We start from the raw sequence: 15041 nt of genomic DNA on the forward strand, positions 1-15041 counted from the left end.
TCCATAAACTACGTAACTCAGTTTTGGTCACCTCAGACCCCCTTCCCCCCTCGTAGACTTTTGCCCATACAATTTTTTTTTGAATTTGTATGGACCCGCATAAACGATAACCATAAAACGTGCTTAACCACCCATTCGGGATACAATTCGAACAGTATACGGTATTGTTGAACCGTCTACATTACGGTCCGTGTATGGTATTGGTTTATTAGGGGAGCGTTTTTCCCTAAAGAGTCTACGTAGTTTATGGACAGGCCCTAAGTACTTTATAAAAATTTTAATGTTTAAATTCGAAATTTCAGATAAGTTTTACACTAGCCGCAAGACCATGAAGCCACACATTTATGCTTTGAACAAGAAATCTGCTTTCGAAATATAAAAAATGACGATCTCACGGATTTCTGGAGTTAGTTGACGTTTCACGATTTGACCTGATGTTCTTTGCCATGTGTTGGTTTGTGGTGTGAGTCTTTAGTTTCCCCATATGGATAAAGCTGAGTAAATACTCTTTACTCAGATCTCTGTGAAGTTTCACAGAGATTTGCTCCACGGCTTCACATAGATTTAGTAAAGAGTATTTACTCAACTTTATTCATACGGCCTATACGGAAATTTTCTTATGTTCTAAACTGTCGGTATTAAAAGGTTTTAGCTGACAAGTGCATCGTGGTTATTCTACTGTATTGCATCCGTTGTAAATAAATTATTGAATGTAGTTAGGTCATAGGTATACGCCACCAAGCGAAAAACAACCAAATCATCACGGTGGGTTTAAAGTAAGAGGCTCCATCTTATTTCGGGCTCGACTGTGAGAGGTACTAGAACGCCACTAAAATCATCTGATGATGATTATACGCAGCGTTGCCAGATCATTATAAAAAAAACTTCGATCCGACTACTTATATTGATTGAAAGTGATTTTTGAAAAATGTCCTTTAACATACGCTGCAAAAATTCCACACGTTCTTATTTAGGCCGTTACAAATATTTATTTCACTTTTTGTCCCACCACTCTTTGACTGGTCGAGGGGGGGATAAAAATAATAAAGCATTTAATTTGAAAAATATTAAAAACTCATCGGATTTGTTAAAGAATTTTGAGCAAGACCCGAAATTTTGATAAATATTTTTTTATCTGCCCCCTCAAAATGCAAAATCCAGCCAAAAATTTGTGATGGGGGGGGGGGGGAGACAAAAAGTCAAAATAAAATTTGTATCAGCCTTATTGGCAAACATTCATTTATTTGATGTATACACTTCATTTGTCCACACATAGGGTAAGACGGGGCAAGATGAGCACCCCTCTGCTTTACTACTTCTATGATAAATTTCCTTTATACAACTTTATAATTCGTTAACATAATGTTCATCCAATTTGTAAACTTGATAAAAGATTCTTCATAACGAAAGAATTGAAAAATATTATCGAATTAGTCAATAGTGATTAGCATATATTATTAAAAGAAATGAGCAGAACAAAATAAGGTTTTTAGGTCAGGAACATTTTTTTACCACAATTCTAGTTATTAGTCAATCCTACTAGCTTACTGCAAAACCGATGCTGGGTCATTAGGCCGAAGGTCATTAGGCCGAAGGCCATTAGGCCGAAGGTCATTAGGCCGAATGGTCATTAGGCCGAATGGTCATCAGGACGAATTGAAAGTTAGCCGTTGTTTTTACCTTTTCCAACAATTTTTGACAAAAACTAGTTTAACAATGGAACTAGAAAGAATAGCCTATGTTTTAAAGAAGGAAAAATTTATGAATTGAATATCAGCAGTTTCAGCGCCAAAAACTATTTCAGCAATGATACTAGAAAGAACAGCCTATATTTAAAAGAAGGAAAAATTCATGGGTAAAATATCAGTAGATTCAGCATCAATAAAGTATCTTCGTGCCTGTCACACGATACACACATGCAAAATGGTCATTTGCAGAGGAAGCTCTCAGTTAATAAGCTGAGAAGCAGGCTTTGTCTCAGTGGGGACGTAACGGCAAGAAGAAGACCCAATGACCATTCGGCCTGATGACCATTCGGCCTAATGACCATTCGGCCTAATGACCATTCGGCCTAATGACCATTCGGCCTAATGACCATTCGGCCTAATGACCATTCGGCCTAATGACCTTCGGCCGAATGGCCTGACACCTGCAAAACCTTTTTGCTTACATTAGAAAATATTTTCAAAAATAAATCATTATAATTTATTTGATTTAAATTATTTCCCTATTGTGGAACAAGATGAGCACCCCTTATTTTAATAAAGGAAACATTTTGAAATTATTGTAATCCACTCAATAATGCTAAAACATAGGTTTGCGCATAGGTATATGCATAAATTTAATAAATTAAGCCATTTAAGAGTTGTTCATTATTTTTTGGGTCATTTTCCATAATGTTTTGGAAATCTACGATTAATAATCGCGAAAAATTTATTATTTTAGTTCGTGATACTATAGCTTTGATACAAGATTTACTTAATAAAGCACTGCATGACCAATTTACAGTTAAAATAATGAGATTTAAGTGAAGTGCTCTTCTTGCCCCGTGGGGGCGCTCGTCTTGCTGTTTGAGCTGACCATAAAACTTCTTTTTTGTTAAGCTAAATTAATAATCTTTATTGTGAATTTTGAATCTTGTCATGTTTATGGGTGTTAGAACTACTCCGAGATACTTAAAAAATGCGATCACTTTCAATAAAGTTCACTTTATCCCATCTTGTCCCATCCTACCCTACTCGATTTGCACACTGGATCATACATAAAATCTATTGAGTTGTCCAAAAAAAAGTCTCACGAAACCTACTGCAAGCCTATCCATATACGTGAGAACAAAAGATGTTTACAAAGTTCTTACAGATCGATTAACACGGGAAATCTGAATACAAACCACTACCACACAGGAATTTGGATTGGTCAATACTGTTCCCATTCGTGCAACAGTCCCGTGTGAATAGTTAACGCAGCAAATATGGGACTATTATGCGAGTAGGGGCAGAATAATGGATCTGGGTTATTTGACATAAAGTAATTAGGCATAACATCTTTAGGCATAAAGACATTTGTCATAATGGTCGTTTGGCATAATGGTCATTATAAATAAGAGTGCATTTCGATTTGGCCAAATGACCGTTACACTAAATGTGTTTATGCCAAACAACTCTATGCCAAATGACTGTATGCCAAATGTCTTGCTCCCTATAGAATTTATTGAAGAGAGTTATCTATATGCTGATACACATATGGATTTTGTGTGGACGGCGTATCGGACGGATTGATGAAACGAATTCCTCATCCGATTAGCTTCCTCCTTAACCGCTTAGCTATAGGGTGGGGCGGGGCAAGATGGGTCACCTTCAATTTTGAACGTATTTTTGGAGCATTCAAAAGTTATTTATTTTTTATTACAAGACTATCTCATAAATGACTTCAATCAAGCGGAATAAACGCTCAAAACTATAACATAAAATTATGATATTTTTTTAGTGAAAACATCGATTTTTAAGTCGCCTTAGGACCACTCAAATCGTAAAGTTTTTTATATTCCAAATAAATTTATAAAATGTTTACTAGTAGCTCTTGTTTACTCAGTATGGATATGGAGCATATGTGAATGCGGAACAAATCTTATATTTTGACGTGTTTCGTCGAGAAAATGTGAATTACTTAAAAGGTGACCCATCTTGCCCTGCACTTTTTTCACGGCGCAAAATCGATCACTTTTTAAAACTGCTTGTTTAACAGCATATTTTGTATTTAATGAACTTTTTATCGACTTTTAGCATAGCTAACTAGTGTATTAAAGAGTAGCGGACGAATACAAACCAATACGATTTGTATTTACAAAGTTATGGTGATCCATCCTTAGGTGACCCATCTTGCCCCGCCCCACCCTACCTACTGCCCCAATCGCATAACAGTCCCATATGAATAGGAAACCCACCAAGATGGGGCTGTTATGCAAGTGGAGACAGTATATAGGCCCTTACATTAGATTTCTAAAGTCTGTAGTACACAGGGTCAAATATTTGACAAGGAAAGAACTCAAGAAAAAAAACATCAGTTTGACACTAGGGGCCGTACACAAATTACGTCACGCTTTAAGGGAGGAGGGGGTTTTGCAGAACGTGTTCACCCATACAAAAGTTGGTGAGGTCCCATGTATGCATACAAAAAGTGTGACATAGGGGGGAGGGGTGTTGAAAAAGGTCGATTTTAGCGTGACATAATTTGTGTATCACCCCCTAATGAAAATTCGATCGAGTTAAACAAGATGTTCAAGCATTGGTTTCTTTTTGGACAAATATTTGACACTGTGTACTAACAGCTTAACCCTTTCTTTCCCACAAGGTTTTTTGGCATTTTAAAATAGATAAAATGGTTTCTGGAAAAATCATCAGAACAAAAGATGTATAGTTTTACTCCAAAATATCGTTAGAAATGAAAAATTTGATTTTTTGGGTGGATCACCTGTGATTCATTGGGAAGATGGATGCACTGAATTCACATATAAAAATTTTGTTTTTTATTTGTATATTAGTTTTTTTAAACTATATATTTATAAATCGTCTATTACATCTTCTATTCATCTCGAGATTCTTATCTAGCCCTTTTGTAAAACTTAATGAAACTTGTCGGACTTCTTGCAGTTATCATAAGTAGTTATTCGGACATGATTCGCTTCGAATCTATGGATTCTCTCCTCGTACCATATAAACCCTCCTGGATTCATCTACGACTTACTGCCGGCGCTAAATAGATTACATTATATGAAATAATGACATTTTTACATGGAACCCTATTAATAATGGAAAATATCTTGAATGTAAACCATGCGCGTAACTACAGTGAATTTGGCCCCTCCGCTCCAATGTCGTGCTCGCTTGTAATGCACTACAGCCAGCGTGCATGGCATTGGGGCTGAGGGGCCAAATACGCTGTAGTTACGCGCATGATGTAAACAAACATGCTAACAAGGAACAGGTTAAATCAGGAAGGATAAAAATGTCGTTATGTTCCCAATGGATCACTGATGATCCACATGTTTCATCATAAAATTGGTGTTTTATCGTCAACTTGTTTGTGAAACGGTATTTTATCGTGCTAATATACATACTGTAGGGCATGCTAGTATTTTTTTCCGTTGAAAATAATGTTCATGTTTCGGAATATTGAATATTCAAATATTGTTTGAATTGAAATAGAAAAAAATACCGACTTTCGCTTAATCATTTAGCTCCAGAACAAAAACGAGCAGAGAAATTTTGGCCAAACTGGGTATAATAGTTCATTAAACATATACAAACATCTGACGAAAAAATAGGAATGATCTAACTTATCCTGTATTTGTATGAACAGTGCAAAGTAGTGGATCACCTGTGCTACCATGGGAAAGAGAGGGTTAAGGACTGTTCAATTTATAAAACGGACAACTTTACAAGGCTATAAAAAGAAGACGCGTAGTTCAAATTTAACCACCATTGCATCGTTTTTTAGTACATCATTCTTCATTATAGTAATGATTTTTGAATCGAATAAAAATAGTTTTAATTTATAGAAAATCGGCCAGGTGTTAAATGAGGTGGATTTTACGATTCCTGGAAATTGAAAATATATATAAAATTACTGTTCACATATGGTATATCGTTTTTAATATCAGATAAGAATTTGCCATGCTGCAGCAGCATGAGTAATAAACATTCTGGTGAAGTTTAAACTCAATTGGAAAATTAGTTGTTGAAATATTAAAGTCTCAAGTGAGATTCGATTTGTTGATTAAAATTCAATTGTAAAGCAAAAAAGACATGAAAATATTCAATAAACATTTTTTTATGCATCCAGTCGAAAGTAGGAATGATGTGGTTTCAAATGCAGAAAACTGCTTCTTAATAGCATTGCTGGTTTGGTTACTGTGCGCCATTACAGGCACAGTAATCAAAACAGTTTCGTTCTTTGAAGGTTCTTCCAAATAACAATGCAGCCTAAAGCAAATTTTACATAACATTGATGTTGGAAATAAAAAAATTTCAGTCGATTGTTATTAAATAAGGTGTACAATAACATAGGATCAACTTTGTTGAAAATAAATAATAACAAGATTCGCTAGAGTCGAAAATTTGCATCAATGGAGCAAAAAGAATGCAATTTTTTACAATGACCATGTTTATTGAATATTTTTTTTTATGAAGAATGAAATTAAAGTATTTTTTTCTTCAGCATCATTCAGAAAACAATATTCTACTACTCTGAGCAAATTTTTAGACGAATCCGTTATGCTATTGCATCACAGGACTTAAATAAATATTTTTTAATAATTTCTTTGTAAACAAGGCAACTCATTTTATCAAGCTGAAGGCTGGCTTGGTGCATTATTACTAACCAACTATTGAGCTTTACCTTTAGTAGAATAGTATAAGATTCCAATACATTAAAAACTTCATGAAAATATGCATGTTTAGTGTGTGGAAAAATATGTCGAATTTTGAGAAATGGGTTTTTATTGAAGTTTTACGAAAACCGCTCCAGTTACACAATAGAGAACATTTTGCTCAATGTTATATTTTTCCTACAATTGAGAATAGCTATAGAAAGTTATGCAAAAAACTGGTAATGATTTTATTGAAAAATAAAAAAGATATCGCACAAGCAAGTTGTCCGTTTTATAAATTGAACAGTCCTTAAGTGATCTACATTTTCGAAAAAAAAAACTGAATTTCATTCCATAGCTGTGAAACGGACTTAGTGGGATAGTTAAAGCACGTCACATTAATGCAGAGGACCGGAGTTCGAATCCTACTCCCGATAATAATTAGATAAAAGGTCCATTGGCATGAAAAAAAAAATGAAAATTATTGTATCGGGTATGTGTCTAGTATTTTATTCATTGTCTTTTCAATACAAGTTTTTATATTCGCACATATCAAAATTGAATATTTCGAGTGTATAGATAGGTGAATTGTGCAGTGTTTCGTGGGTTTCGGAAGAATTATTTATGGAGAACTGTTTTCATTTTTCAAAATCAATTCCACGTTGCCGAAGATTGTGTCCGTCAAATCGTGATACGATTGGTAGCGCTACGCCATCCGGAGGAGATTAATTAATTATCGTGTGTGTGATTGCATGCCGCTGCTAGCAGATCGAATAACGCATGTGGTGCCGGAATTGTTATCGGGAGTGTAGAAATTTTCCGCGTTTTGCCAGCCGATAACTATCCATGTTTGGAGTGTTTATTTTGTTTTTTTTTCGAGTTGTTTTTTGGTTTTCGGCTAATACATCATGCCATCAGTGATTAGAAAATGGTTCTAGAATCAAACATTGTGGTCTCATGCCCATAATAGAGATAAAGTGACGTGTGTTCTAATGATGACTGACAGCGTGCGCGAAGGTGTTGTGGCGAGGAGCGACCTGATTGCGGCGAGAGGAGGAGTAAACCTGACGGCGCCGTAAAGACGTTACCATGGTGATGGCACTGATGGCACTATGGCAGCGCAACCTTGGATGGTTTTCGGTGAGATTGTTCCGATCATTAATTAACGAATTAAACTAAATACGTGCCAGTTTCGAAGATTATCTTTGAATCAGGAAGTGTGTTTGCAGTATCATTATCCATTTGATAACGGTAATGCACACATGCGGGGCTTATTGTAAGTGAAAGTGACTTCTGAATGGACGTGTCTCTCCAGCCATTCTGAAATGGGTCTCTGAATCTGCAATAGAGCTATCACCTTCTAACTCCCGGACTAAAGCCTTTTGCAGTAGCATCAATATGGTATTGCAGAAATCTTTCTTCCATAATATCACTGCCGGACAGTGGGGGTTAGTTGGATCACACACACACACACACACACACATATCAAAATTGAATATTTCCTTAAAACCATGAAAACAACAGTTATGAGCTATATAATAGTAACTCTTAATACTTTAATTTGAATAGCGATACCAGCAAAAATATGTAAGTCTTCAGATGCTGCCTGTTTATTATCCCTTATCCTATTTGTTTAAGGTTTCTTACCCTCAAGGACATTATATTCAGTCTCCTGCGCTAGCTCTAACTAGTCGTCTTGATGAAAATCTGACTCCCGAACACAGGTAGCTCCACTTCCTTTGTCCTGTAAGGAATGTAGCAAACAAAGTACGACCTTTGAATTTTGCCGCACATCAGATTCCCTTTCTGCTCATTTCGACCAATATACAAAGGTTCGCCTTGTTCGCTGATGCCGCCCGGCGTTCCCTGCACCAGCGTGTTCCAGCTATCGATTTGCACGAACTGTCCCGCAGTGCAGAGCACTTCGTAGGTGTGCCGCTTGTGGTTCTTACCGCCCCAGGGACAGAAGCACGCCCGCTCTTGGGGGTTGATGGAACCCGGTGCGATGGAATTGTTCACTTCTGCCCGGCCCACGTACAGCGTCTGGTTGCCTTCGTATCCGGCGACGACGGCGTCGGGTGGTATTTCACCATTTGACGCTGGCACCCACTTCATCCCGTTCACTCGGTCCCATCGTTCCAGGAACCTTCGGTTGTGGTATTTGTACGGTCGATCCGCATGAAATGGTATGTAATCCCGATAAAGCGTGGCTGTGAGGGAGGTACATTGTTTTAGCAGTTATCTTCTGATTGGATTGGAAATATCTATACTTACCGTAATGCACCATGTTCTTTCGTGGAAAGCACGATTAGTGTTATCCGAGATCGATGACTAATGAAACGCTAACAGCACTGCGGTTTGTTTTGGTTTCTATTCGGCTCTGTGGATTGCACTTTCTAGTGAGATTGATGAGAAGCAACGAAGCTGCAGCTCACTGGTGAGTAACTAAAGCAGTGGTCGCCAAACTTTGGACCGCGGACCAGAGCTGCATAATATCAGTCATGTCAGTTGACTACTGATATTTCACTATCATCACTACCACTGCAGGCCGACCAATATCAGGACGACAATGCCTGTCTAGACAACGACTTGATACTGAGCCACATTCACACTGGTAAAAAAGACTGACTTCAAAGCGGAAAGAAAACTCGTTTTGTAAACAAACATTGTTTCTGTCGCTCTAGGGCCTATCTCGATCCACCCACGAACGTCGACACCCTTAACGGCACCCAGATGCGTGGGTGGATCGAGATAGACCACGAGATAGACCCTACAGCGACAGAAACAATGTTTGTTTACATAACGAGTTAGACCCTTTAGACATGTTAATGCAGCTATTAAAAGTTGAATCTTTGGGCATTTTCTCCAATGCCTACTTTTGTCAAATGTTAGTCTTCTGCGATTATGAGCTATATTGCTTTTTCAAATTTGTCATTGTTGAGCTCAATGCTTGGCTCAATGCAGCACCGCACTCTGGATTGGTTTTGTTACAATCGTTTGAGCCTTCTCTATCAGCACATTTCTGTTTCATGGGAGCCTCCTTGTGGCAAAAGTGATCCACTTCCTCGTTCACTGCTCCCATTCACTTGCTAGAGTGTTCTTCGCGAAGCATTAAAAACAAAATGCTTGCGAATAATGGATTGTGAAGATGCAAAAGTGAATGCTTGCGAGGAAGATCCAAAGCAACATTGTAAAGAGTACATACAAAGATAAATACTCGTTGGTACATATTCATATACCTACACGAGCAGGGAATGAGAACAAACCTATAACAAATTGATAACTCATTTTGCCAGTTGATAGCTAGAGCTTGTACGATTCGGACGCACTTTTCTCGTTTGCTATATACCTACTTTTCGCGATAACATGGGTGCAAAAAGAGAGAACACGTTAGTGATTGATTTCAGTGTTCTACCCAAGCACATCGAAATTGCTGCCATACACAAATTTATGTGCGAAGAACTGAAACTGGACATTGAACATGTAACAAACATTCAGTTTCACAATGTGCAAAACTGTGTCTATGTTGAAATGATCGACATGGACACAGCCAAACGGTATCAAAATGCTCACCATTTGCAGCATATTGTGAAATGTGATGGGAGTGTTTACAAAGTCCCGGTGTATGTGGATGATGGCGCAATTAATGTCCGAGTGCATGATTTGCCGCCAAGAACACCATCATCGGTGATAGCTGAGTACCTGCGACAATTTGGCACCATCATATCCATCAGTAGAGAAAGATGGAAGCACTACTTCCCTGGACTCTACAACGGAGTTCGGGTGGTGAGAATGCAAATCACCCAGCCAATCCCTTCGTATGTTACCATTGACGGTGACACTACACTGATAACGTATCCAAATCAGCCTAAGACAAAAAAGGCTCATCCACAAAGCTACAACAATGTAGCACCACAAACCTCAGCGAGCACAGCTGCATTATTTGCCGCAACGGACTTCCCTCCGCTGCATACTCCGCAGCAAACTAATTCAATCCCAAACAACGTGGATCATCTGAAACAATCGGAGCAAAACAAGAAGAAAAGCAACCTACAGACAGAACGCGACGACGATGACGAAAGGAGCTCGAACAATAGCGAAACCGAAACAACGGACGGTGAGTCTGCCGAAACCACAGAAACTCAAGCAGCTAACAAGCGACGGCTGTCAGCGGACAGAAAGGAAAACACCCCAAAACGAAAAATGAATAACCAGTGTAGCCAAAGTGACGGATCTGAAGAAAGCTTGGATGAGATAGAAGAAACATTGAATAAAATTCCGATTGTCAATTCCCCGGTATTGACTAGAAGTAAGGCGAATAGAAAAAAATGAAAAATGTATGCAATGTATATATTAAGTTAAAAAAAACAGAGACGAACCAGCCAAGGGCTGAAAGTCTCTTTAATAAAGAAAAAAAAAAAAAACTCATTTTGTTATTGATAACAAAATGAAATCAAAATAAGTTTTCTTTCCGAATTGTTTTTATTTAATATCAAATTGAGATATCATTTTGTTATCATTTCAAAAACTCAATGATAACAAGATTTGATTTCAAAAATCCAAAAAAGGTTTAATATGCTTTATTAATATTAATTATATTCACAAAATATTTGTTAAATCTATCAGAGTATTTTACTTACATATTGACACAAAATTTATAATTTGCTGATTCTGGGTAATGATCATGCTATTGATTTAAATTGGCTTGAACTTAAGTAAGTCTTTTTAGGGTGACTGGATATTATCGACAGGTTTGTTCTCTTCGTTATGAGGGGGTATTTATCGGCCAAGTTTCCTGAAACTTGATTGTATAGCTTGGTTGGGAAATGACGAAGAGAACAAAACTACCCAGAATACAAAAGTTCCCAGATATCAGTTATTTCAATCTAAACATATTGCCAAATATTTTTAAATTTTTAAATTCTATATTAAAGACAAATGAAGTTAGATATGGCCAACCGAAGTAATTCACGGTCATTCTACTGTTGAAGGTCACATATTTTACCTTTATAAAGAATTCTCGCGCGAAAAAGGATTCATTGTAGCTCCGTACCAAAATGATGAATCTCGTGATGTTTGAAATTTTGAAAATAACAGATATTTATCATACATGAAAATGATGAATGCCATTTCACTTATTGTTATGCCAAACGGCCATTTTACCAATCGACTATTATGCCAGATTATGCCATTTGGCCATTATTCCAAAAGATTATGCCAAACGACATTATGCCATACCCGATAGAATTATTGTAGTAAAATATTTTTCCTATCGGATGCCTTATTTTTTCAATGTCATCATTTTCCCCGGGTAACGAGAAAAAAAGCTGAGAAGCCGAATGCGACTCAATTCGTTGCTCGATGTCATTCAATTTGAGTCCCGATGCCTGTGGCTCTGGGATGTCGTGAACATCTCCCACGTTTGTTTTGCTGCAGTGCATATAATCAGAAGGAAAAGCTGAAATATAATTACCTATACAAAAATATTAACCCTCGAGCGACCGCGCTGTTGTATTTTATACAGCACGTTGAAAAAATCTCGCTTTTTGTACTCAGCATTAGTGTGGTGCTGACGCAGGTAGTCAACCGCACGAGTTACGGAAGGTTAAGGGCAGTTGTCCTTTGACTCCAAATTTACTTTTCTTTGTCATTTCAATGTCTATCATTAATCTTTTAGTTGAATCATGGTATAGTCATGCTGCATATCTATGAGGATATCATATCCGATTTCCATACAATTTTTCTTCGTTTAGCCTCCAAGTTAGAAATGACTGTTGATGAAATTAATAGGTGTCATATTCTGATGATATCGTATCAAACAAAACAAGTTTTCAATCACGAGATTCTTCTAAATTTAAAATAAAATCTAATTTAAATTTTTACTTATTCATGTAAATTAATGCCTAATAAAATATCAAAATGAATACCAAATTTGTTATTAATTTTTAGTTATTACCCTTTAGATTTGATAACTCCCTGAGAACTGCGTATGATATCAAGTCGTAAAATGTAGATAACAAAATGAGATATCAATTTGTTATCAATGAGAACTCATTCTGATTTCAATTAGATATTCTAGTACATTATTTTGTTATTATTTTTGTTATGTTAACACTTAAGTCATACAAAATGAAAACTCACTTTGTTATCAAAATTCGTGATATCTAAATAACTCAATTTGTTTTCAATTAGTTCTCATTCCCTGCTTGGGTAATGTAACGCATAATTTATATATGTATCAACTTTGGCGTTCTCGAACTATTTTTAAAATACATTTAAAGTTTATTCCAATGTTTTTGTATTCTTCGGAACGAGCTGTCCTTGGATTTGTTATTCTATCGATTGAATCGGCATTCTTCCCACGAAACAATGCAAAACAATGTAATTTGAGCACAATAAAATTGTGTTAGGCTGTGGAAATGATGTGGTATTTGAAGCTGCGGCCTATCAATGGATCGCGACCCATAGTTTGAGAAACACTGGCACTATCAGTGTGCGAAAATGAGATGAGATCGAACTGGGTGAGTCGTTTCTCTCATGCCTTCATTATAAACAACATTATGCGTCATGGGTATAAATAAACATTCAAGATTCGCAAAGTTTTATTCAGATCGCATCACATAATGTAATTTGTCGTAATTTTATGCAGTTGTTGATTATTTTTTCTGTGCATCTTGAAGAATGGTGAATCCTTGTGAGTATTCAATCCACATTACCCAAAAATTTCACCAATAAATCTAAAGTTTCCTCGATAACGCAGTGACGCCTCCAGTCCTACGTGAACCAGTCTATTGGCACTTTGGCGACCAAACGCTGAACCGTGAAGCTAGAGATGCTCGCCTGGACCGCCGAGATCGACTGTCCGGGTTGCGCTGGGTGTGGGCCTGCAATGGGGCTATTCCGGACGATGCCATCTCGGCGGGTGGTTCCGGTAGCCGACGATACTACATAGGAAGGGCTCACTACGAGGGATCCGTGACGCCTGGCCGAGTGGACATCAAACGTAAGGCGTGCAGCATTCCCTGGGGCGGAGATGAACATTTGAGGAATGTGTACGAGGTTCTTTGTACGCCGGGGCAGTTTGTGCGAGTGACGGAAGAAAATACTGAAAAGCTTCTGTTGGCCAGTTCGGCCGGTATGTCCGAGGAAGGAGAACCTCTGTTCATTGGGCGGGTCGAGCATAAGGGCGAGATGATATACGGGAAGGTTCAACGTTCGCACGGAGTTTGTTACATAGCTCATGAGGGTAAAGAACTGGCCTTCAAAGTGTACGACTTGTTCATAGCGAATGTACCGATGCGACTCGACTGCTCGTACTGGTTATTGAACGCGAAGGATGAAGTTCCCGAATACGCCACAGTGGGCGGTGGCACAGCAAGTAAATCGCTCTTCATAGGACGCGCGAAGCACCGTGGCTCGCTTACGCCTGGTTCGGTGGACCCCGACACGTGGCAATGTCACATCGCATGGGGTTCGGATGAGCATCGGAAGACATACTTTGAATACTTGTGCCGTTGCAGTGGAAGATTCGTCAAGTCACAAGGCAACCATCTACCGATCGGAGCGGTACGAGGCGGCTATTCGGAATATGGGGAACCACTGTTCATTGGTCGCGTGAAAATGAAGGAAGGCTACATCGTGGGCAAGGTGCAACCATCGCACGCCGTTTGCTATATTCCGTATCGTGGGAAGGAAATAGCCTACAAAAAGTATGAAGTGCTGGTGCAAACGGACTGAGGCTGGTGACACCGGATAGTATTTCGCTTATCGTGATATCTAAGTCGTGACAAACACAATATAAATATATAATACGCTGCGTGTGTGTGTGTTTTCGAAATTGTAATCGTTACCAACAATATATTGCAAGGTGTAAAATTTATACAATTAATGTTCATTCGAGTAAAAAATTATAAAACATAATTGACGAATCTTTTGTTCTAAATATCACTGACTTAGAAGGAAACTCAGAAGAGCTTCTTGCTATTGTTTTATCCCTTTCGTGACGGACCAGCACAATGGGGCACGTTCGGTGTAGTATGGTAAGTGGGGGCAGGATGGGTCACCTAAGAAATGGATCCCTATAACTTTCTGAATATAAATCGCATTTCTCTGTATTCTACCACGACTCTCAGATACACTAGTCAGCTATGATATAAGAGTATAAAAAGGTTATAAAGTTTGAAACCTGCGTCTTGACAAACAATTTTCAAAACATGACCCATCTTGCCCCACCTCATTTTAACGGGGACAAGATGGGTCAGCTATAAGAAAACTCGATTTTCCTCCAACAAAAAATACTATATCTTCTAGTTTTTCTCTATACATCTAAGCTTCATAGACGTACAGATTACATGAAGAAAGTGTTGAAACACATCGGTACATTATTCTCAGAACTAGAAGATTTTTGTTCGGGTAGCCATAAACGGACTTTGAAAACCTATATTTTTTGAAGGAAAAATTAAAAAATATGTTCTCAAATTTTCAGTGCTCTCATCGCTTCGATAATGTAGGTCACAGAATAGCCTTTCCATGAAAAATAAAACATTTTCAAAAACTATGCAAACATACCGAAAAATTAGGGTGACCCATCTTGCCCCGTCTACACAATACACGTAGTCATATGGAATGTATAGCATAAGGAGTTTAACGAAAAAATATTTTATTTTTTTCTGTG

General features: G+C 37.8%; 2 protein-coding genes across 3 annotated transcripts; one reads left to right on the forward strand and one right to left on the reverse strand.

The window, feature by feature from the left end:
- Positions 1-7955: 7955 nt before the first annotated feature.
- Positions 7956-8789, reverse strand: LOC109421534 (uncharacterized). Its single transcript, XM_019696052.3, has 2 exons — positions 8642-8789; positions 7956-8577 (listed from the first exon to the last, which is right to left on the reverse strand). The coding sequence occupies exons 1-2, from the start codon at positions 8652-8654 to the stop codon at positions 8051-8053; spliced, it is 540 nt and encodes a 179-aa protein (XP_019551597.2). The 5' UTR covers positions 8655-8789; the 3' UTR covers positions 7956-8050.
- Positions 8790-12901: 4112 nt separating this feature from the next.
- LOC109409140 (uncharacterized) lies at positions 12902-14287 on the forward strand. 2 transcript variants are annotated; one of them, XM_019682554.3, is made up of 2 exons: positions 12902-13061; positions 13128-14287. In XM_019682554.3, exons 1-2 carry the CDS (start codon positions 13049-13051, stop codon positions 14102-14104), a joined length of 990 nt encoding a protein of 329 aa, XP_019538099.3. In that variant the 5' UTR covers positions 12902-13048; the 3' UTR covers positions 14105-14287. The 2 variants fall into 2 exon arrangements, with proteins under 2 accessions (XP_019538099.3, XP_019538100.3); XM_019682555.3 differs by having other exon boundaries at positions 12927-13061; positions 13140-14287.
- The last annotated feature ends 754 nt before the right edge of the window (positions 14288-15041 follow it).

The sequence above is a fragment of the Aedes albopictus genome, chromosome 2, assembly GCF_035046485.1.
Source record: "Aedes albopictus strain Foshan chromosome 2, AalbF5, whole genome shotgun sequence".
Taxonomy (NCBI): domain Eukaryota; kingdom Metazoa; phylum Arthropoda; class Insecta; order Diptera; family Culicidae; genus Aedes; species Aedes albopictus.